At 36.5% G+C, this 25137-nt stretch overlaps 1 protein-coding gene across 1 annotated transcript in view; it reads left to right on the top strand.

Annotated features, from left to right (window-relative positions):
* The window catches only part of LOC120635602 (lachesin-like), a 177895-nt gene extending 159845 nt beyond the window's left edge, over positions 1-18050 (top strand). The window contains exons 5-11 of the mRNA XM_039906617.1: positions 5088-5282; positions 5827-5968; positions 7139-7236; positions 9830-9951; positions 11337-11517; positions 14334-14501; positions 17556-18050. Of these exons, the coding sequence (XP_039762551.1) occupies positions 5088-5282; positions 5827-5968; positions 7139-7236; positions 9830-9951; positions 11337-11517; positions 14334-14501; positions 17556-17702 (1053 nt within the window). The 3' untranslated portion in view covers positions 17703-18050. The remainder of the gene's footprint in view (positions 1-5087; positions 5283-5826; positions 5969-7138; positions 7237-9829; positions 9952-11336; positions 11518-14333; positions 14502-17555) is intronic.
* The last annotated feature ends 7087 nt before the right edge of the window (positions 18051-25137 follow it).

Here is a 25137-nt window from a genome sequence, read left to right as displayed (position 1 = left end):
GGGAATTAATGAATGAATACACTTTTTTCTTAAGTTACTTAGCGATAAGCGATAAGTCCACCAAATTGTAAGAGAGAGTACGTCAAGTATGTATGTTTGTAGTGACACTACAAATTACCTTAGGAATCACAATTATAAAGGCATAGCCCTACTGAATCCCACAAATGATTTCTGTACCTTTCGCATACAATATGTCGGTTGTTTATATCCACGGCACTCTCCACAAAGCCACTCAAAATGGCCGCAAATCTAAACACTCCGTGGCCAAAAGAAAAAAAAAAGATAATTGTGATGTAAAATATGATAATTGCGATATAAAACCTCACGTCTCGTTATTTTTTACGATGGCAACACTCCGGAATTGGGCTGTTTCGAGAAGGCGGGAAATTGATACTCTGTGGGAAATTACCTTTATTTTTTAACTAGGTAACCCGCCCCGGCGTCGCCCAATTTCATCATCATCATTTCAACGACTGGACGTCCGCAGCCGAACTAAGCTATTCTGTAGGGATTTCCATTCGCTAAGATTTTCTTAATTAGGCTTAATACGTCTTCATCATCATATTGGCGATTGGCTCAGTGGACAGCGACGCTGCTTTCTGAGTCCAAAGCCGTGGGTTCGAATCCCACAACTGGAATGTTTGTGTGATGATATTGGATAGAAGCAGGCGTTAGTTTGCGGAAATCCATGATTTAACAATTATTCATTGTAAAGTCAACAGATCCTGAGGATGCTCCGGTTTCGGAGCGAAACGTGCGTAAAGGGCATATTGCCGAAGATCTGTTTGGTGTGGAGTATAAGGATTGAAGAAATTATAAATTTCACCACGTAGATTCTCCTGCTTTTCGCGGAGTATAGCAAATGAATGAATGAATGAATGAATGATTTATTTATTTCTCCACATTACTTATAAGTACGAGTACAATATAATGTTGCTTACGGGCTATTTTGTTACACATTTATAATGTGGGGACTGATGCTTGAACTAGGTAGAACCTGTATCTCAAGCCACCAGGCCCTTTCCCCAGGATAAAGTATACAAGGATGAATATAATATAGTTTAAGTAATGTTATAATCACAGTTATTCGGTAATATTTAAATTAAGTAAGAGTAACTTTGTGTTCTATATTTTAAATAATGAATTTCTTTATTTTAACAGAAGATTTAACTTATGCAAAGATTTTAGATTTATTAGAATGAATAGTAATAATTTATTTTAAATTGTATTGTCTTATAAATTGTAGTTTATAGTTTTTCATGCGTGTACGTGTGTGTGTGGAGTGTGTGTGTGTGTGTGTGTGTGTGAGTGTGTGTGTGGCTGTGTGTGGGTATGTGTGTGTGTTAGGCATATGTGAATCATTTCAGTATCTGAATAATGCTTTCAGTCTCATCGTAGTTTAGCCCACTTAACCAGTCATATAGTCGAGTTTTACAATTATGTATGTTTAACTTATCAATATTGAGTCTTTTCTTTACCTGATTATAAAGATAGCTCCCCAGAAAGCATGGAAAATTATGTGTAAATATTTTTTTAAATTAAGCTTATTTTTGATAATATTTGTGTGATGAGCTGACTGTTTTTAAGTGTCTGGCTGTTTATATGTATTCATAAGTTTTTATGTATATTATTCGTAAAAATATCGATAAGGCAGGAATAATGTTTATTTTAATTTCACTAAAGGTGAATGGTTAACCGATTAATTTTGCTCTAATAAAAATAATCACCATCAGCATATCGACCCATTACCGGCCAACTACAGGGCACTTACCATAATGAGAAGGGTTAAGGCCGTAGTCCACCACGCTGGCCCAGTGCGGATTGGTGGACTTCACACGCCTTTAAGAACATTATAGAGAATAAATAATAGTTTAAAAATACGCTTAATAAATTTTAATAAATTTAAATTAAGAATAGTGTTCAAAATTTAATAGTTATAAATACTTTATTGACAGATATGAGTAGAGTGATTATTATTTTGATAGTATCTTAAAAAGCACCCCACATCTTTCATTCTGCGCCAGTTCAACGACCTCCCGTCGTTGAACTTTGACCAGTTTGAACGACAACTTATTTTTAAACGTACAGGCAAAGGCAGTTTGGCTTATTCTATGTAGAGGGTACATTGCCGAAGATCTGTTTGGTTTGGAGTATAAAGATTAAAGTGATTATAAATTACGGAATACAGATTCTCCTGCTTTCGCGGAGTATAGCAAATTAAGCTTTATTTTCATAATATATCATGGAATTCCATTCAAAGTAACGCCTGCTTCTACCCAATATTGTAAATAACAATCAACGTGCCGCGTGTTTTTAAACGATTATCTCAATTCTGTATTGAATGGATTTCGCAAATCATTGATGTCGGAACGGATATCCGCATGTAGATTGCAAAGCTCGCGATTACCGCAATTATTAATATTGGATGAATAAATGAAATGCACGCGAGAGCGGGGGGAGGCCTACGCCAAAGAGGCGACTTCTACCGTAACTGTACCTAACGGAAAAACATAAATCACAGATACCTAACTACAACTATATGTATATTATTTCTAAGGAATAAATAAATTAATAAAAAATGTTATATAATGACAATATGTAATAAATACTAGAATAAATGGCTTTTTTTTATTATTTTTATTTAAATGAATGCACGCGAGAGCGGGGGGAGGCCTACGCCAAAGTATTTTTTTTTTTTTTAATATAGATGCAATAAGTTAGTGCATTCTTTTTAGTATTATAAAAAATTAATATATAATGTTGTATTATACAACATTATGAAAAAAACAATAATATAAATCTTAACAGAAAATTATAATTAATAATGGCTTTTTTTTTCTTAAATGAATGCACAAATATACTTTGGTTGCACAAAACAAAAAGAATATGAAAATAAAAGTATAACAAAACAACGTACCTATACAATTTGGCAGCCTTATCGCTTCATAGCGATTTCTTCCGGGCAAACAATGGCGAATAGAAACAATTAATACAGGAAAAAGGTAGTTATATGCACATATACAACGTGTAACCGAATTACGAAATACTGTTGAAGGATGCATAACTATATTTCATAAAGAATCACCCTCTACAAGTGTACAAGTGAAAAATCAATCAAAACAAGCATTTGATTGATTTTTCCATACATACTAATACATTCTAAGTGTTAACTTCTAATCCTATTGAAGATAAAAGACCGACACGCGCATTGTACGCTACGCGTCGCGTACCTGATAACGTGGCAGGAATCACTTGATTTTAATTTTGAATGTGATGTTAGAGCTGTATCTGATTTATTTGATATCGTCCCGAAGCGGTTAAACGCATATTACATTTATTTCAAGTAGGCCTAATTTATAACTTTTGAATAGTCAAGTCAGTCTGTTTGTAGTGACTCTACCACCGGTTCGGAAGGCAGATTCCACTGAGAAGAGCCGGCAAGAAGCTCAGCAGATCGCTCTTTTCCAACATCATTTTATAGTTTAACAATCTTTAGATTTTTCTGTTTTGTGAGAGTTTAGAAGGGAGTGGCTCATCAATCGTGTAGTAACAACGATTGGTGGCACCCCATTGTCGGTAGGGTGGTAACTAAGCACGGCCTACGAGCCTACCACCAGGAAAACCTTTTAAAGCTTACGCCCACTGTGCGTCGCCACGACGGCATTAGATATTTCACAACCAAAAAAGTTATAAGTTTAAAATTCAAGAACCGTGTCATACTAAACTGCCCATAAATAAATGTTGTGATGTAGCGAACGAGTGTTGCCATAAAAGATAACGAAACTCCCCGCCTTTATGTAGCAATAATCGTATATCTCCGCGCCAATTATGGTTTTTTTTTCAGAGACTGTAACACGGTTTAGCATTTTTTTTTGTGGTAAGTGAGATACTTTAGCTCTGTGAAAATAATTTGGCTTCATTAAGCGTACACGAGAACGGGGTTTTGGTCCTATAGTGTTCTTATCTATTCAAGAAACGTACATTGTCCATTGTCCGTCGCCACGCCAGCAGTCGCTTTGATCCAACATTAACTCGATTGTGAAATGGTGATAACAAAAAAAAAACCTGGCTAAGTTTGTAGTGGGCTCTTAGACCAGTGCGCGTTTGGTTCCTAGCTTTAGTTTTGAGTTAACGAATGCAGTTAAATGTATGAACGCTTCATAAGTGCTGTGATAAGGTCTACATGAATAAAACATTTTTTAATTTTTGTTTTTTTTATATTTCAAATACCGTGTCATCTGAAGCTGCCCATAAATAGAAGTTGTGATATACCAGACGAGTGTTGCCATATCAGATAACGAAACTCCCTGGAGACCCTTCCTTTTTTGGAGACTATAAAACTTTTAAGCTAGTTATGCACCTAACTGTTATTTTTTTGTGCTAAGCTGTGTACAAATTATTTAACGTGTAATATATTAAGCGAAAATCGTACTAATCGTCCTCCCAGAATGAGAAGGGGTTAAGGCCCAGTGCGGATTCTCGGCATTTTGGATAAGATCTGTTCATTTTTTCACGGCCGATTGGCGAGGTACGAAGTTCTCTCTGAGTCCAAGGCTGTGGGCTCGATTCCCACAAATGGAAAATGTGTCTGGGTGTTTATCTTTATTTTATAAGTATTTATGTATATCTTAATAAATATAAATCTCCTGTCACGATGTTTGTCCGCGATGGACTCCTAAACTACTTAACCGATTTTGAATTAAATGGGCACACCGTGAGCAGTCTGGTCCAACTTAAGAGATAGGATAGCTTAGATCTTTAATTATAGTCGCAATTTTATTTTATTGCAAATTATTTGTCTATAATTAATTGACAGTCACATGTTACTATACTCATTTAAGGCTTAGCGATACGGAATACTTTAAAAACAAAATCAAACGCAGACGAAGTTGCGGGCAATAGCTAGTTATTTATAAAATTATTCATCAGTCATCTTAGTACCCATAGCACAAGCTACGCTTACTTTGGGGCTAGATGGCGATGTGTGTATTGTCGTAGTATATTTATCATTTATTTATTTATATTCAGCTTATCAAAAAATACTGGTGAAGTTATAAAAAGCGAGTAAAAATATTGCTTCCTTCCAGGATGCGGGTGACTACGTCTGCCAGATATCCGACCGCGTATCGAAGGACCAGGTTCACACCGTGGAGGTGCTGGTACCGCCCAGCATGAGGGCGTCGCCGGAGTCCAGGCACGCGGCTGCCAGGAGAGGCGGTGCAGCTGTGCTGGAGTGCAGGGCTTCCGGCAACCCCGTGCCTACTGTATCTTGGCATAAACTCGTGAGTAAACACCGGCAAGGTGATTTCGTATCTCACGTCAGGCTTGCAACAGGCGTAAATCTCGCATTCACTGCTGACAAACGTAACTTTTCCAAACAATAAATAAACAAACGTGACGTTTGACAGCAGTGATCGCGAGATTAACGCCTGCCGCGAGATACGTAATCACCCTGCTGGTCACCAAAAACCCAGGGATCGGAAACAAGAAAAAAAATCAAACCGGTTTCGATCATTAGCCCCGATATTGGAATAATTTCTGTTAAGGTTATGGCCAATCCATAATTCTTTAATGTTACGGTCGAGGACATCACTATAGCTCCCGTACAATCTTCATTTCTTGTACTCATTCAAATTCATCAATTCATTTCATTTCATTTATTTCGTTTCATTCATTCATTCATTTCATTACATTCATTTCATTTCATTTATTTCATTTCATTCATTTCATTTTATGACAGCTGTTTGAAGCATAGAACAACTTTCTTACTAGATATTTTGATTATAATTAACTATATGGTAACTAAATCCTTTTTTTCATCCCCAGAACGACTCCTCCCTCCGCCTGGGCGAGGGTCCACAGCTACAGCTGTCACGGCTGGAGCGCCAGCATAGCGGCAAGTACGCCTGCACCGTGGACAACGGCGTTGGGCCGCCCATCGTTAGCGAATTCCAACTACAGGTTTTGTGTAAGTGGCGTTTTGGAACTAGCCAACATTTAAATTTGAATCTAAATTCAAAATTCATTTATTTCAAGTAGGTGATTATATAAGCACTTTTGGATAGGAGCAGGCGTTTTTTTGCGGAAATCCATAATATATTATGAAAATTAAGCTTAATTTGCTATACTCCGCGAAAAGCAGGAGAATCTGTATGGTGTAATTTATAATGACTTCAATCCGTATACAATCAATATACTCCATACCAAACAGACAAACTTTACAATAAATATTTGTTAACAATTTCAAATTAATTGTAAAGTCAACATCTACTGAGGATGCTCCGGTTTCGGAGCGAAACGTGCGTAGAGGGTACATTGCCGAGGATCTGTTTGATGTGGAGTATACGGATTGAAGTAATTATAAATGACACCATACAGATTCTCCTGCTGTTTGCGGAGTATAGCAAGTAGCAAGGAATTCACCAATCGTTTAGTAACACGATTGGTTAAATGTCATCGTCATCACACCAACCGATTACCGGTCCACTACAGAGTACGCGTATCCTGTCACAATGAGAGGGGGGTGAAGGCCGAAATTCACCACGCTCGCCCATTGCGGATCGGTGGACTCCGCACACCTTTCAGGTTATTATGGAGTACTTTCTAGCATGCAGGTTTCCTCGCGATGTTTTCTTTCACCGTTGGAGCAAGTAGTTTTTTATTTTCCTCAAACGCACATAACTTAGAAAAGTTAGAGGTGCGTGCTGGGATTCGAACTCGGCCCCCTGAAATTGAAGTTGAAGTCCAACCCTAAAGGCTATCACCGCTAGGCATAAAGCACTGCCTACCTGTATAACTCAACTAGGAGGAGGATATTGCCATTTGACGGCTGATTGGCGCAGTGGGCGGCGACCCTGCTCTCTGAGTCCAAGGCCGTGGGTGCGATTCCCAGAACTGGAAAATATTTGTGTGATGAACATGAATGTTTTTCAGTGTCTGGGTGTTTATCTGTATACTGTGAGTATTTATGTATATATTATTCATACAGTCATCTAATTTCCTATAACACTATTATTGGGGCTAGATACCAATGTGTGTATTGTCGTAGTTTTTATTTTTATGCCACCTTTTTTTTTAACCTAGTGCAGGTTACTGCATTTATGGATTCCATTTTAAGATGAAACCTTCTGCATTTCAGACCCACCAGAGATCACAGTGGAGAGATCGTGGGTGCACACTGGTGAGGGCTTCAGAGCTGAGTTGCTGTGCACTGTACTAGCGGATCCCCCAGCTGAGGTATAATTCAAGAAACACATTAATACCATAGAACTAAGAATACTCAGAATCCTCAATCAGCCATTATTGTAGTGCATCGCATGTATCCCAAGAGTTATCTGGCAGAGATGCTTTAGCAATAAGACCACTTTTGCATACCAATGTGTGATTTTTATTTGTCCGCTGTATCAGTGTTATTTTTTTATTTATTTTAACATATTTTAAGAACGGCGGGGCCACTTACTTAAACTAGAAGGAACTACACAATTCATGGAATCCTATCACACAAAAATAAAGAAATCTGATAACGACACCGAGAGGTATTTTGGCTCGATTTTTGGATGGTCACTTGCCGATAAACACCTGAGGGGTTGCTACGGCGTCACCGGGGAAGTGGGGCGAGCGAGAGAGCTCGCCATGAGAAGAGCCCCAGCGCTCGACGACATCGGGGAGAAGGTGGGAGACGACCCGAGGGTGCCTCCTGCGAGGGCTCGGACCTCGGCTCGGTTCGACTTAAATCTGAGTGTTGGTGGACTTTTGGACTAAACATTGTTTAGTCCCCCCGTGACCGTGGTAAGGATCCACGTCCGGATGACGCTAGACATCCGGGAAGGTATCTTTGCATCGTTCGAGTCCATGTAGGACTGAATGACTCTGAATCAGTTTGATCGTAATCAACATTGGTTGTCAATCATATTATTTGAATTATTTCCTAAAAACTATCTATTATTAAAATAATAATTATCAGCATTTTAAAAGAGTACACATGGGGTTATCATCGTATAAGCATTTACATTGACTATCACCAAACCTTACATTAGAACAATACCTTTACATTCTTTGGAAAGTATATCTCATATTACTCGCTTGACCAATAATTCTGCTCTGTCACTCTTTTTCGCCTGACAAGCATATTTCTTGCCTGCCAGACGTCCGTTCCGCAAAAAGTATTTAACCTCACGACCCTCTGATCTCAAATCCTTGTTTTTCACGATTCATTGTAAAACGTGGCATTCGTAAAACTTCGCTATAGTTGTCACGTGGCGTCACCGTTACCGTTCGGAACAGCGGCAACCAGAAGTGCGACAACATTTTTTGTTAAAATCCTAATCAATTTAATAAAATATCTAGCATAAATCAAATTGTTGTTATCCAAATTTTAATTATCTACGCACTTTATAAAGCTAATGTAATGCGACCCTGCTTTCTGAGTCCAAGGCCGTGGGTTCGATTCCCACAACTGGTAAATGCTTGTGTGATGAACATGAATGTTTTTCAGTGCCCCAGACACTGATAAACATTGATTCATTATCTGTATATTATAAGTATATATTTATTTATTTCATTACATATTGTACACATAGCAACTACAAAATACAAAATTGTAAAAACTTATTTAGATGTGTGTATTTGTGTATTATATTCATAAAAATATTCATCAGCTATCTTAGTACCCATAACACAAGCTACGCTTACTTTGGGGCTAGATGGCGATGTGTGTATTGTCGTAGTATATTTATTTATTTATTTAATGAAACACATGATATTAATATAGTGTACTATGGTGGATATATACAACGTGTAAATGAATACCGTAATATTACTTTGTGCTTTAGATGTACATTATTTACTGTCTCTGACACATAGCTATGAAACCGAAACGCCAATAGTTTTTGACTACACAACTACCATAGTTTATATATATAAACTCTGGTAGTATGGTATATATAACACCCACTAAATATTATAAAACTCTACTCAAACGTCGGGTCTTTAAGGTCCCGTTGCCAAGAATCAAGTCGAGCTTTGCTAAACGTTTCAGTCCATTTATAGACTCCTTTATTTATAATAAAGTTACCAATATTTGTGACATTAAACATTGTTCCGTAAAACAGGCAAAAGCCAAAATTGTTACCTGCCTTGCTACCTTAACCTATGAATCAACAGAGAAACTTTTTTTGTGTCTAGCGTAATATCAAAATGCAACTTTATCAATAATTAGAGTGTATTGTACGAATTGTTTAATCGACTGTAATTCGAGTGACAACATAAATTTAAGCTGTTAAATCGTAAATAGGCACCCACGAAACAGGAATACCTAGTGTGGGTACCATCGGTAACACTCAATCTGTAAATGTTGTTTTTTATAATAAATATTTTTTCATTTTTCATTTTTCGTATATATACAGGGCTTTGTCTGATTTCTTAAAGGTTACCAATGAGGAAGTCTTGCGACGAGTTGGTTGTCAGCGCGAACTTTGGAAGACCGTTAAAAAGAAAAAAGTTGCTTATCTAGGGCATGTGCTTCGGCATGATAGATACAGGCTACTGCAACTGATAATGATGGGCAAAGTTGCTGGAAAGAGACGCATCGGTCGCAAGAGGAAGTCTTGGTTGCGCAATATAAGGGAGTGGACTGGGATCGCGAGTGCCGCCCAGCTGTTTAGCCTCGCGAGAGAAAAGGAAAAGTATCAAAAACTGACGGCCAACCTTCACTAGTTGGAGAGGCACCTAAAGAAGAAGTCTGATTTCTTATATATATATACTTATATATATAGATATGTCAATAAAGTGTATGTGCATATGTATATATCTATCTATCTTGATTCCGCAGGTGCTGTGGTACCAGAACTCCTTCCCGCTGAGCGCATCAGAGCGCGTAACCATGTCGGTGAGGGGCAACAACCACACGCTCCTCATCGCCAACGTGCAACCAGAGGACTTCGGGAATTATACGTAAGCTTTCACGGTTTCCATCTTGCTGTAGTAAGGACGCTGTGGTTTTGTGAGGACTATATGGTTTAGTGAGGACTCTGTGGTTCGTTGAGGACTCGATGGTTTGGTAAGCGACAAGTATTCATACACTAACAATTATTCACTGTAAAGTCAACATCTCCTGAGGATGCTGCGGTTCCGGAGCGAGACGTGCGTAATGGGTACATTCCCGAAGATCTGTTTGGTGTGGAGTATAAGGATTGAAGAAATTATAAATTACACCATGCATATTCTACTGCTTCTCGCGGAGTATAGCAAATTCAGCTTAATTTTCATATTATATTTCCGTTCTCTTGCTGTTAGTCCTATCTACAAAGGTTGCCTGTAAGAGATTGCTTGCAGCAATAAGGCCGCCTTTGCATGTCTACATTGTGTACTGTATACTCCTTACTGTTTCTTTTCCTGTATGTTATACGTGCAATAAAGTGTTTCTTCTTCTTCTTCTTATATCATGGATTTCCGCGAAGTAACGCCTGCTTAATAATAATATTACTGATAATTAAATGCGTATTAAGTTTATAAATGCGAAAGTGTGTTTGTTTGTCTGTCCTTCCTTTACGCCCTAACAGTGGCGTGCACTTCATACATGCACGAAAGCACTGCCTGCCCTTAATTTTGGATATAACTCATAAATGCGAAGAATTTTTCGATTTAATAATAATATTTATTTATTTGCCAAATTGTGGGTACATAACAAGAATACGTTTCAATAAACAGACCCTTCACAATCGGCTGTCGCAGACAGTGTGAAAATGTTTATAGAAATAAAAAAATATATATATAAATTACATTACAATGTCAAGAACAAAAATACAATAATCAGAAATAAGAGGTTCCTCACTCTGGAGCCCTGACCACCGGTTGCTTGGGTATTCAAAAGCCCCGCAAGCAGAAGGTGGAAGTTTTTTTTTTTTTTTTTTTTTTATAAATTTTTAATAGTGTTTTTTAATTTATTTTTAAGCATTGTTAATAATTTGAAAAAAAAAAAGAAAAATAATAAATGATAGATAAATAATAATAATATCTTTATTTTATCAAAATAAACGTATACATTTCATGAGTGTGAAGCCCTGTCTCCTGCGGTAGTTAAAACTGTGTTACAGGAGACAGTGTCTTCCCTATATCTATGGTCTTATTAACAAACGTTTGACAATTTTACAGGGAAAATTATATAAAGGAAAGAAAAGAAATAAATAAATGAAAAATAAATAAATAAAGAGAATTATGTAAATTTTTGAGGCGGGTGCTTAGGTAGCTTCAATCCAATATAACAGTCTTATAGCCAGTGGCACTTCGTTAGAATTGCTTGATTTTGCTCAAGTTGCTTAAACACGTGTCACTTCCAGGTGCGTGGCCGACAACAGTCTGGGCCGCGCGCGACAACACGTGGAGGTGTCGGGTCGGCCGGGCGCCGCGCGCTTCACGTCGCCGCCGCTGGCGCGCTCGCGCTCCTCCTACACACTGTCCTTCGCCGTGGACAGCTACCCCCCCCTCGACGAACTCCGCCTGCTGTACAGGCAACTCGCGGTAACGTGGACACTTAAATAAATAAATAATAAATATACTACGACAATACACACACCGCCATCTAGCCCCAAAGTGAGCGTAGCTTGTGTTATGGGTGCTAAGATGACTGATGAATATGTTTTTTTTTTTTAAATAACTAGCGGACCCTAGCGCCATCTGTCGGGCTGATTAGTGAATCTAAACCATCCAGGGTGCCACCCAAACGCATACCAAAAAATTCATTCAAATCGGTCCAGCCGTTTAGGAGGAGTTCAGTGACATACACACGCACACAAGAAATATATATATAAGACTAGCTTTTGCCCGCGGCTTCGCTCACGTTAAGTTTTATTTTTGATTTGTTAAATTTACTACAAAGGGTTAAAAAAAGGTCTTGCTGCTTATAGAAAAATATGAACGGAAATTACTTAGAAAATCAGAAACTTTCATATAAATTTTGATCCCCTATGAAATACGTATTTCTTTATTATAAATCGAAAACCTAAAATCAAAGTTTAATTGATGTAGCTTGAAAAATAAATTGAAAAATGAAGAATTTTTTACAAACTTTCATCCCATATTGAAATATTCAAATTTTTTCAAATTCCCATATTCAAATTTGTGCAGTTATGCTGATAATGCGTTTGGTGAAAATAATTGGTCATATACAATTACCAATCAAGTAATCGGTGAGTACTTTAGTAATTAAACACCGTTTTATCTATTTACATAAATAATTAATTAGTTAATTCTTTTCTATTTACAATTTAAATTAACTATTTATTATAATTAAAGTCTTGAGTATACTTACTAATTAAGAGTTTTATTGACTTTCATTAAATTACACTTACAATTAAAATTACAAATCAATTTTTTTAGTACATGATCATGTTATTTTAAAATAATAATTATAAGTTATTTTTTATTTTATTGCTTTATTTTTATTTTCAATAACTATTATAGTCATACCAATTTTTATGACAATCGGTTGAACGGGGCGGAAGTCGATACTTGACAGCGCCGCCTGGTGGGGAGTTACATCAATGGGCATAGCATATAAACCTTCTCCGTGAAAAAATACATAAACATACCAATTTTCATAATGATCGGTCAAATAGTTTCTGAGTTTATCGATGACATATATACAAACATCCTCTTTTATATATATAGATATACATAAATACTTATAAAATACATATAAACACCCAGACACTGAAAAACTAACATTTTTCAGTTGTGGGAATCGAACCCACAGCCTTGGACACAGAAAGCAGGGTCGCTGCTCACTGCGCCAATCGGCCGTCAAAACGTGACCGCTAGTCGAGAAAATATTTTTGATTTGAAACATCTTAAGCTTTGCTACGCTATATGATTGAATTTTGGTATTTCGTATTTAATAATAAAAATGCGTGGACACTTGACCGCTAGTCAACAAAACAAACAGTGAATTTTTGATGTGAAATATGTAGGTATAGGCGAAGGGTGAACCGGATTGTTGGCGTGGCGATACAGGCCGTGGCGACGCTTCGCCGCGATTTATGATGGAATTTCTGAAAAATGAAGCGTGGTGGGTTAGGCATCGGCTTTCCTTACGTAGATGCCGTGTTCGAGCCCCGGTACGCACCACTGACACCGGAGCAGTGGCGTGCACTTCATACATGCGCAAAAGCACTGCATACCCAAATTATTTTATATAAGTCGTATTAGAGGGGAATTTTGTCATTTTATGCCATGTAACTGCTTTGTGCATACCCTGGTCAAAAACCCTGTGCACGCCACTGCACCGGAGCTATGTGCATTTTCAATTTGAGCAATTTAAATATCACTTGCTTCAACGGTGAAGGAAAACATCGTGAGGAAACCTGCATGCCTGAGAGTTCTTTATAATGCTTTCAACGGTTTGTGAAGTCCACCAATCCGCACTTGGCCAGCGGGGTGGACCTTGTCATTCTGAGATGAGATCCGTGCCCTGACATGACCCGCGACATCTTCTCGTCCAAAATTCCTCAGTTCCTGAAGACTAAAGTCTTTGACAGTGGGTGTTGCCAGTGATGACATACCCATCTAAGAAAGCTCAGAGTCACGCAGCGGGCGATGGAGAGAACTATACTAGGAGTATCTCTACGTGATCAGAAATGAAGAGATCCGTACAAGAACTAGAGTTACCGACATAGCTCAACGTGTCGCGAAGCTGAAGTGTCAAGCAGGGCATATAACTCGGAGAACCAATGGATTTGGGGTCTTAAGGTGCTGGAATGGCGACCCTACCAGTAAACGCAGCGTAGGTCGGCGCCCAACGCGGTGGACAGATGACATCAGGCGAGTCGCTGGGAGCATCCTGCATATGGGAACACCCTACAAAAGATCTATGTCCAGCAGTGGACGTTGGTTGACGTTAAATTGTTGATGAGAAATTTAAATATCTCCGCTATCCCTGCAATGTTTGCTCTTCTTAGACCGGGGCGCGTTTGGAACCCTCCTAGCTTAAGTTTTAAGTTAACGAATGCAGTTATCACCATCACTAACATTAGTGTAACATGTTAAATGTATGAACGCTTCATAAGTGCCTGTAATAAGGTCTACATGAATAAAACATTTTTTTAATTTGAATTTGAATTTGATGATGAAGCCTATAAGATATATTGACGTACTTGACCTCGAGCTGTGTAATAAGGCATTGCCGAACGAGTGTTGTAAAAAGTTGTTATAAAACCTTATTTGAATTTGACGATGAAGCCTATAGGATGTATTCACGTACTTGGCCTTTCAATACTAGGATATGTAATAAGGCATTGTCGAACGAGTGGTGTAAAAAGTTATTTTTCTAATTCTTGCAGATAAACGAGTCCTTCCAGCAGCCAGGTCGGTGGCACGACGTGGTGATCCCGGCGCCAGAACCCGCTGGCTCTCTGACCCACCGCGTGACCCACGAGCTGCGAGGTCTGGACGCGGGCGCCGTGTACGAAGCCATTGTTCAGGCAAAGAACAGATATGGGTGGAACGAAGTAAGCTTCTGTACCCGAGCATCGTGGTGCATAGAAATTAAAACATACAGAACCCTCATTCAGGCATAAAGTGCATGTTTCCAAACATTGTTAACGCAACGCGCAAGTCTCATGATAAACAACTACATCGTTCGAGTCCTTGTAGGACTGAGGTGCATCGATAATGCAGTCGTATTTATATCAAAATACCCACCAACTCAATGTCATGAACATAAATATCTGGCAAATATGAATTTATAGTTATCAAAAGTTTAATTATTTACCTACTTTATAAATTAACTGTAACACTCACTTCACACCCGCGGAATGATGCTAGCTCACTCAACTTTATGGTGGTCAACAGTAGAGAATAATTACTGTAAAGTGGAGTGGTTTGGTGTGTTATGGGTACTAAGGTAACTGAATATTTGTATATAAACATATATACATATAAAATAAACACCCAGACACTGAAAAAAATGAATGAATACACTTTTATTGTACACCACATAAACGTATAGTTAAATTATAAATAAAAATTTAACAAAAAGTATACACTTTGGCGGCCTTATCGCTACATAGCGATCTCTTCCAGGCAACCAAAGGCGTTAAACAGCGCAAGAAGGGAGGTAGGTGGTGCATTTAAATAAACATATATATATATATAATATATACATATAATAAACTTACAATAAAATATATAGATACTGACAATTAATATATACCTATATAATTAATATAAATCTTAATATATATAAATCTCCTGTCACGATGTTTGTCCGCGATGGACTCCTAAACTACTTAACCGATTTTAAATTAAATTGGCACGCCGTGAGCAGTCTGCTCCAACTTAAGAGATAGGATAGCTTAGATCTTTAATTATAGTCGCAATTTTATTTTATTGCAAATTATTTGTCTATAACTAATTGACAGTCACGTCTTATATATATATATATATAGATATATATACTACTATACTCATTTAAGGCTTAGCGATACTGAATACTTTAAAAACAAAATCAAACGCAGACGAAGTCGCGGGCAACAGCTAGTAATATATAAATGTTCGTCACACCAACATTTCCAGTTGTGTGAATCGAACTCACAGCCTTGAACTCCGAAAGCAGAGTCGCTGTTCACTGCGCCAATCGGCCATCAAATTCATAGGTACATAGGCGGTGTTACAACTTACCATACAAAACCCCACCGGACTCTACCACCGGTTCGGAAGGCAGATTCTACCGAGAAGAAGCGGGCGAGAAACTCAGCAGTTGCTCTTTTCCAACATCAACAATTTACATTTTCTTTGAATATAAAAACAGGCGGCACGTCTTTTTTCAAAGCGATGTCGGGTTCCGGAACATTACTACCATTGTGGACTGCATCATTACTTACCGTGATTTAAACAACAAAAATAAAAACACAGCAGGCCATAATTTTTGGTTTTTTCTTTTTTTTTTTAAGAAATAAATAAATATACTACGACAATACACGCATCGCCATCTAGCCCCCAAAGTAAGCGTAGCTTGTGTTATGGGTACTGAGATAGCTGACGAATATTTTTATGAAAACAATACACGTTCATTACACAAGCATTTTCCAATTGTGAGAATCGAACCTACGGCCTTGGACTCAGAAAGCAGGGTCGCTGCCCACTGCGCCAATTGGCAGTCAATCTTTTGATGATAACTTTTTAAAATAACTAGCGGACACTCGTCCGTATGAGTCAATCGAGAAGCTAGAATACTTCAATTCAAAAAAAAAAAAAAAACAAAATTCATTTATTTCAAGTAGGCCTAATATAAGCACTTTTGAAACGTCAAGTCTGTCTGTGTGTCAACTCTACCACCGGTTCGGAAGGCAGATTCTACCGAGAAGAAGCCGGCGAGAAACTCAGCAGTTGCTCTTTTCCAACATTAACAATTTACATTTTACATTTCAAAATTCATTTTTCTATCTTGTGAGAGATGAAAGCGGAGCCGGATGCTTCCAAGCAACCTTGTCATTAGATCTGATGCTATGATGCAATCATCGTGTCTAGCAATGTACCTACTATTATTTTACGTGGTATACTGAGTTCGTAAGTTGTCATTATTTAAGTTGCTTTATTTAGTTAAAATTTTAAAATTAGTTTATACATACATCCGTCCATATATCCATCCTCACAAACTTTCGCATTTATAACATTAGTAGGATGGTACACATGCATTCGATCTTTGAGTGAAGAGTTCCTTCCTTTATCTTCAAAAATATTTATCAGATCTTCATTGAAATTAGACAATACATGCTCCATAGTACACACTTTTAAATAAAAAGAGAAATATTGAAATCGGTTAAAATTTAACGGAGCTATTACGTATTTAATATAAAAAATTTCATCCCATTTCCCGGAGGAAACTTAGTTTATCGGGATAAAAAGTATCCTATATGTTGACCTGGAATATCAGCTGCCACTATGCCAAATTTTATTTAAATCCGTTCAGTAGTTTTCACGTGATGCCCGGACAGACAGACAGACACAAATTAAATAAAAATCTGTTTTGGACTCAGTATCGATTATAAAGCATCCCCAGATCAAAATTTCTTATTTATTTAGCATATTATCTTGCACAATAATGACGACTTTTAGTACCTTGTTTATGTTTATTTTTATTATCTATATGTTCTCAAGTATTTATGAATGATTGAGTATATATTAATTTATAATTTTATATTTATTTATTATATTTTTCTTATTTGTGTAATTTTGTTTATGTATTTGTATTTAGCTATTGAATGTAGGCTTATAATAATTTCACACCACCTGTCCGCTCTCGCTCATCTTGTCCTAATCCTAAGGTTGCCTGGCAGAGATCGCTACTAAGCGATAAGGCCGCCTTTTGTATACTACTTCTGTCTTTATGTTTCTATTGTTTTTTTTTATTTTCAGAACTTCATAGTGGTGTACAAATAAAGAGTTAAATAATAATAATAATAAAATTTTCAATATTTATTAAATGTATAGAAATCTTCGAGTTACAGTTTTATTATAAGTATAGATGACCTTTACTCAAACATAAAATATTTATCTTTCAGGTAAGCGATATATTCCAATTCCACACACTGGGTGGTACGCATTCAGTCCACGCGGATGAATTATCGCCGATGTTCTCCTCGGCAGTCAGACATCGACTGATGACGTTCACAGCTGTCCTCGCCTTATATACCCACCTGGTCGGATGATCGAGGTTCTACCCGCATTTCACAATTACTTTTTGACGTTCCATTTTTGAACTTTTTTTTATTTGTAAGCATTGATATTAAGAACCAAAGACAGCTGACCTAAGAGTTTCGCATCTCAACAACGTTTGATGTCAAAGCAAAGTGGACCTAACGCAAGTCATTTTAAAGAACAGTATGTACCTACTACAGATTTTTATTTCACTCTTGTGAAGAGGATTTAGAACTTGAGCTTTAAAATAACTAGCACTAGGTTTATTTTACTTTGATGAATTTTAGTGAGACTGGCGATGCGAGCGTGTTAGCAAACTTTATCAACATTCGTGAAGTGAACATTACAACTAACTTATTGATTGCTTGAATAAACTTTGATGTGATTTTTAGACCAAAACCTTTTCTGTTAGAGTAAATTAATTTTATAATTTTTATAGTCTTTTATCTACGCTTGGAGAAAATATGAAATTTATAAATATTTAAAATGCACATCAAAATTTCGAGACCGACAGGATTTGAACCTGCGACTCTTCGAGAATTGTGGCTAGAGAGCTTTACGTCTTAGCTACAGCTCTTATTCTACCAGTGACGAAGTTAATATATGCGATCTTTATCAGTCTGCGACTCTAGCGCCATCTAGTAGGAAACATTGCAGTTTCTAATTTTCAAAGGTCCATATTATCATAGTCACTTCAAAAAGAGATGAAATATTGCTTTTTTATAATTTCTACAGTTAAATCCTTCGGTTCCGAAATTTTTAAATGCATTTTTAAAATATGTAAATTAGTGTAACCTGTGTTTATAATTTTATTTAATTATCTTTGTTATATTGTTTAAAAATATCAAAATGGGGTTTGACATTGAAATATTTTAAGGATCGTTTTGATTGATGGGTACTTTTGAAAATCAGCAAAAAAAGATTCCTCTACGTTTCTCTGTGGTACACTTTTTCTTGGCTTGGCCATTTATGAATGTCTATGGCATTTTTAACTGCATTCGAAACACGTTTTGTGAAATGAATACTTAGTTAACTTTAACGTCACAAATTGCGATCGAACCGCGAATTAACTACGTCGTATTTTGGTTATCAAGGGTCGCCTATAATTTCGTGAGAACGGCCATTTTACGAGGGATAGCTTTTTGTATTCAGCATACTCCAATCAGCAGTACCTCGTTTGAAAATTAAACCCACGGAGTATGTTTTTGTCAATGGTGCTCTAATAACGTTTTAGCACCAAGTTGGTGCCATTTTGATTGAACAATGGCACTGACCTTACGCCTTTAATTAGTCTATGGTTATCGGTTAGGGCCTAAAATTCAAAGACTTTGCAAAAGTCACGAACTAAAAAAAATATTAATGTAAATCCCCATTTTATATACTTTAATATTGTGTTAAATTGTAAAAAATTAAACAATATAGAAATATTTTATAAATATGTCCCCAAATTTTGTATTCGAAAGTTCATATAAAATAAAATTAACCGACAACTTAAAAAAAATCATATATAGTAAATTACATATGTAATTCCAAATGGTCTGCGTTAGAAATAAATGTAATTAGAAATATATAATACGGGACGTAGGTCTTACTTAAATTTATTAATACAGTGGGTACCTGACACAACTTACAAATATATACCTAAAAGTACCGATCACCATTATAATCATGTCAACCAATCGACGTCCACTGCTGGACATAGGTCTTTTGTAGGGAGTTCCACAATACCCGGTCCTGGGCCGCTTGCCTCCATCGGCTCCCAGCGACTCGCCTGATGTCATCTGTCCACCGCGTTGGAGCACCGACCTACGCTGCGTTTACCGTTGCGGGGTCGTCATTCCAGTACCTTACGACCCCAACGTCCATCGGTACTTTGTGCCCTGCCCATTGCCACTTTAGCTTCGTGACTCGCTGAGCTATGTCGGTAACTCTAGTTCTCCTACGGATCTCCTCATTTCTGATTTGATCACATAGAGATACTCGTAGCATTGCTCTTCATCGTCCGCTGAGTAACTCCGAGCCTTCTTATGAGTCCCATAGTTAGCGACCACGTCTCAGTTCCGTAAGTCATCACTGGCAACACGCACTGTTCGAAGACTTTAGTCTTCAGGCACTGAGGGATTTTGGACGAGATGGCACGATGTTTCCAGAATTTGAACCTGCGACGCTGGCAATTGCGACCTTAACGCTATAACACTAAGCTACGGTCACAGTTAATATATTAAAGCAGTATATAACTACGAACAAACGTTTGAAATGGCACTCTAACAGATGCATGGATCGACGAGGCCCCAAAGCTATTGTCGCAGGATTTGAGTAGGGGGTTCGGAAAATTTCAAAGTGAAAGTCAAATATTTCTTTATTCAAATAGCCACATATATATTACATGTAAAATAAAACATAGAAGTGAGTTGATGGCGATAACTAAATTCGTCAACTTAAAACTAAAGCTACGAGGGTTCCAAACGCGCCCTGGTCTAAGAAGAAGCTCACAACAAACTTAGCCGGTTGTTTTTTTTTATTATCACCATCTCACATTGTCACTTAAAACTAATAAAGAAGCAACCTAGTTAGAGCAATAATTTTCACCTTCGCAGTTTCCATACCGCTTCAATAATATATTTTCTGTGCTAGCTCTCATCTCATGTCCACCAATCCGCACTGGGCCAGCGTGGTGGACTACGGCCTAACCACTTCTCATTGTGGGAGCAGACCCTCCTGTGTCGATAATGGGTTGACATGATAATGATTATGATGACAGTACGAAATTAATCAATCTTATAGCGACTGTAGCCAGTGGCGTGCACTTCATATATGCACAAAAGCACTGCATACCCTAAAAATTATGTATTACTCATAAAGGAGAATGATTTATCCATTTTATGCCATTTTCCTCCTTTATGCTTACCCTGGTCAAAAACCCTGTGCACGCCACTGACTGTAGCGCCATCTAGTTGGAAGCATTGCAGTTTCGATCTAGTTTCCATTATAGATTCCTGATGTTTCAAATCTATTTTTTTTCAGCACAGGACAGGATTTGTAAAATTTTGTCACGTACCCACACATAATTACGTAAATAGTCACTCCCTATCAAAGTGCAATACTATTTAAAAGACAAGTATAAACAAACATATTACAATCTAACTGAACACTCGTGAGAAATTAATGCTCCAGTGCAATTTCTCCGTACAAAAAGGTTAGATTTGACCATTAAAAAAAATAAAAATGCCTGTGCCGTCAGACTGACGCGAAGTACTTAATGGTGCAAGCGGCGTTTCATCCGAACCAGTCTTAATTAGTAAATGATTGCTTATTGTTTAGTTTCTAACTCATTAGAAATTAATCTCTTAGTGCAATTTATCCATACAAAAAGATTAGATTAATTGACCACAGAACAAAAAAAAAATGTCTTTGCCGTCAGACTGACGCGAAGTGCTAAATGGTGCAAGCAGCGTGTCACACAAACCAGTCCTAAATAGTAACCCGCAATGATTGCGAGTGACGCTACGATGTTAAAGTAAAATGCACCTTTTTCAACTAAGTTTAGAGTTGATTATCCTGCCAGCGCTGCCCGGAAAGCTACATAGAGTGTGGAGGAATTTCAGCTTTAACACAAGGGCATGAGTTTGATTTTAATTTGTCATTAAAGTTTTTTATGCTCGCACTAATCACTCGCTCTCTACGATTGCGACTCCCTGAATAAAATCGATTATTTTTCCTGCACTACCCATATTTTAAGTAAATATCAAAAGTCACAAACATTTTGCGCACAAACAAATATATTTTTCTATAGTTTTACGTGTAAGCCCATTTATTTATTTCTTTGGGGTGACTATTTAAGTTGAGTGCGGTAACCTTGCTTTTCAATGGCAAACGGGTTTTTTTTTTAATTCTCGAAGTATTAAAGTACCCAAGCAAAAGCAAAATGTGTTCTGATCTATCAAATAATTATTATGATTATTTATCTCCACACGTATCTTTAAATCTTGATTATTAATTTAAAAGGCTTCATTAGATATTATTTTCACGTAGGTCTGTAATAAGTAATACAAATATTAAATAACTGTTTCCTTAACATTTTTAAAAAATAATAAACGTTTGTATCCTCTTTGCAACAGCGTACAACTCGGATGCAAGCAATGATGTTTTAATCAAAATTTCTGTAACTGTAAATTGTTTATGGTGCACCATAATATATTATAATGTATACCAAATAATCACTCTATAAATTAGAAATCAAGAATTTTTAGATATATATATGCATTTTCGAATATCTCTATCTATTATTTCCAGAGACACAAAAAACCTCACTGATGTGAAATTGAAATGCAAGGTCATTGAACTTGATTATATCTTGTAAGCCTAGTCAATAATCGTAAAACGGTTAGTTTAAACTTTAAACACCAAATTTTGTATATTGTAATGATAATTTGTATTAAATGAGATAGTATTGCAAAATCGACGTTATTGTAATCTAGAATAAGGTCTGAATTTCACAACGTCATTTGAAAAGAGAATGCGAATGCAATCTTTACAAACTATCAATATTACTCGTTTTCGAGAAAGGATTATAATATTTCTTAAGCATAGATCAGGGACGGGACAGTCCCGTCGTGACCACGATCCATGCAACTGGGTCGAAATATAGACAAATTCAAAACATTCTCGTGGTATGTACCAAAGTCAAAGTCCAAGTCAAAAATATCTTTATTCAAGTAGGCCCATAGGTGGCACTTTTGATGCGTACATAAGAATTACACGGTAGTGAGATGATGGCGATAACCACATTCGTAAACTTAAAACTAAAGCTACGAGGGTTCCAAACGCGTCCTGGTCTAAGAAGAAGCCCACAACAAACTTAGCCGGGTGTTTTTTTTTTGACACAATGACATTTTATATTATTAGAAGAGCAACCTGGTTAGAGCAAAAATTTTCACCCAAGCTTTTTTATCGTTTACGTAGTCCTTTATACTATAATAGGACTTTTCTATAAGCTTACGTTTAATACAAACTTTGAACTTTTTAAGAGACATCTCCAAGATGTCAATTGGTAGTTTATTGTAGAATTGTATGCAATTTCCTTTAAACGAATTATGAATTTTATGTAACCTAGTATATTGCACTGTAAGTTTATTCTTACTTCTAACATCTCCAAGATGTCAATTGGTAGTTTATTGTAGAATTGTATGCAATTTCCTTTAAACGAATTATGAATTTTATGTAACCTAGTATATTGCACTGTAAGTTTATTCTTACTTCTAATGTTTAAATTATTGCAGTCACATTTTTTCTTAAATTTAGAAATGTTTTTATGATCTATGCTTAAGAAATGTTGATTTATTACGACAATCTTAGTTTAAAATCTTTAATTAGGATTATAATAATTCAAATACCCCCGTGCCATTGAAGAATAGATCTATAACAGGCGGAGGTAGTGTTAGGTCTTTCGCACAACATACGGGCGTGAGAACAATGTGCCAATGAGTTAGCACTACATCGGTCGTCTTTTATAAAACATTTCTTTATTGGCGCGCGTATTTTTCATTTGTTTCGTTTCATTTGTTAAACTCCGAATTTCAAAGTAGTCGTTATTGATGCTAATGTGTTTAGCTAAACTAAACTGTTATTTTTAAAAGTAACATCCTTGCCCAACTTAACAGTTGGATAAGAAAGCGCTGACTCCAAAATTTACTCTGTCACTATTTAATTTTTGTTTGTTTCGTAGGACTTCGAATTCATTTTCGAGGGGCCGAATTCGAATCCCGGCACGCACTTCTAACTCTTCAAGTTATGTGCGTTTTAGGAAATTAAAATATCACTAGCTTCAACGGTAAAGGAAAACATCGTGAGGAAACCTGCATGCCTGAGAGTTCTCCGTAATGTTCTCAAGGACGTGTAAAGCCCACCAATCCAGCGTGTTGGCCCTTAACCCCTTCTCATTGTGGGAGGAGAATGGTGTCCTGTAGTGAATAGGTAATCATATTTTTAGTTTATCTAGACTGAGGACTTAACGTTTATGAAGCTATATTTTTTGCATAATACTCGATTTAGAATGTCCTGTATATATTTGAGGATCTTATGAAAAAAGGTCTTATGAATTCATATTAAGAATAATAATTGTGCTTATCTCTTAAGTTGAGGTGAGTACAATTTTATTCTATTGTATTTCAGGTTTCTAATATTTTAACATGAGGTACTATTTTCTTTGATATTAGGTACATATAATTAGTATGAACGCATCTTTCGCCCACTAAGGGGGTGAATATCTTAATAGAATTATTTGTTGGCCAAATTTCAGCCTAATTTATCCACTGGTTTCAGCTATAAATTAAAAAAAAAAAAGTTTTTTTTGTTGGGTAAATAAAATTAATGTAAACGCTAATGGCTCTAGTATTACTACCCCTGTGTCAGAAGACATAAATTAGTCAGTTAGTCAGTCAGTAACTTTTTCCTTTTGTATAGATATATGCAGCGCATCTGCATATCTATGCATTTATCACATATTATAAACTTTCAACCGTTATTCTTAACCCTTAATTATACTAGTTTAATTCAATGCCCCATTGAAAAATATCTAGCTTTCACGAGCTCATCAACCAACCAAGTCAAGTTAAAACTGATTAGTATCGCCGCCGCGACGCGCCTCTCGCACTCCCTATAGGATGTCTCTTACACAAAAAAAAAATTGTCCATCTTTTCGTACCTACTGATTATTATCTAGCTTATTATCTAGACGCTTTTAATAGGTCATTGTTATCAAACAAAAAAAACACTATGTTTATATATTTTTTTAAAGTACACAATACATGTGTACTTAAAAAAAAAGGTAGGTACATCTGTACAGTGTACAGTGTTTGATTGAATGGCTTCGGTTACGGCTAGGAAACATCCAATGCGCAAGACAAGACATACCGCTGACCCAATTTTTTCATAAGGTCCCAATCAACCATTAATACTATAAGTACTTATGTGTAGATCGCTTATTAATATATCTCATTTTTTGGTGTTACTTGAAAAGCTACTAAGATATATTCTATTGTTAAAATTACGGTAAGACTTTGAAGAGATTTACCTTAGTCTTGTAATTAAAAAAAAAAACGGCCACTGTCTTTTTTTTGGCAATGATTTATTTCCATTCAGCCATACTTATATTTTTATTCTATTGACACCAACCCAAAGGAAAGAATATAACATCACATCCATATGAATGAATTTATTAATAATTACGTAGTAATATTGAATTAATATTAAGCAATAAACACGTGTTAGTGATACTTATACCTACGCTATTTTAGTGATAATTATTATTATTAAAAAAAAATATATTCTCTATTAATTGTGTAAGCTATACTTTTTTTTTATATTGATTCCTTCTTTTAATTACGCCACTACGAACTATATAAAAAAAGATAAATTCACAAGGTTAAAAAATTAAACGGTTCTTCC

This window comes from Pararge aegeria, chromosome 27 (assembly GCF_905163445.1).
Source record: "Pararge aegeria chromosome 27, ilParAegt1.1, whole genome shotgun sequence".
NCBI classification, from domain to species: Eukaryota; Metazoa; Arthropoda; class Insecta; order Lepidoptera; family Nymphalidae; genus Pararge; species Pararge aegeria.
This window is presented reverse-complemented; position numbering and strand designations above follow the sequence as displayed.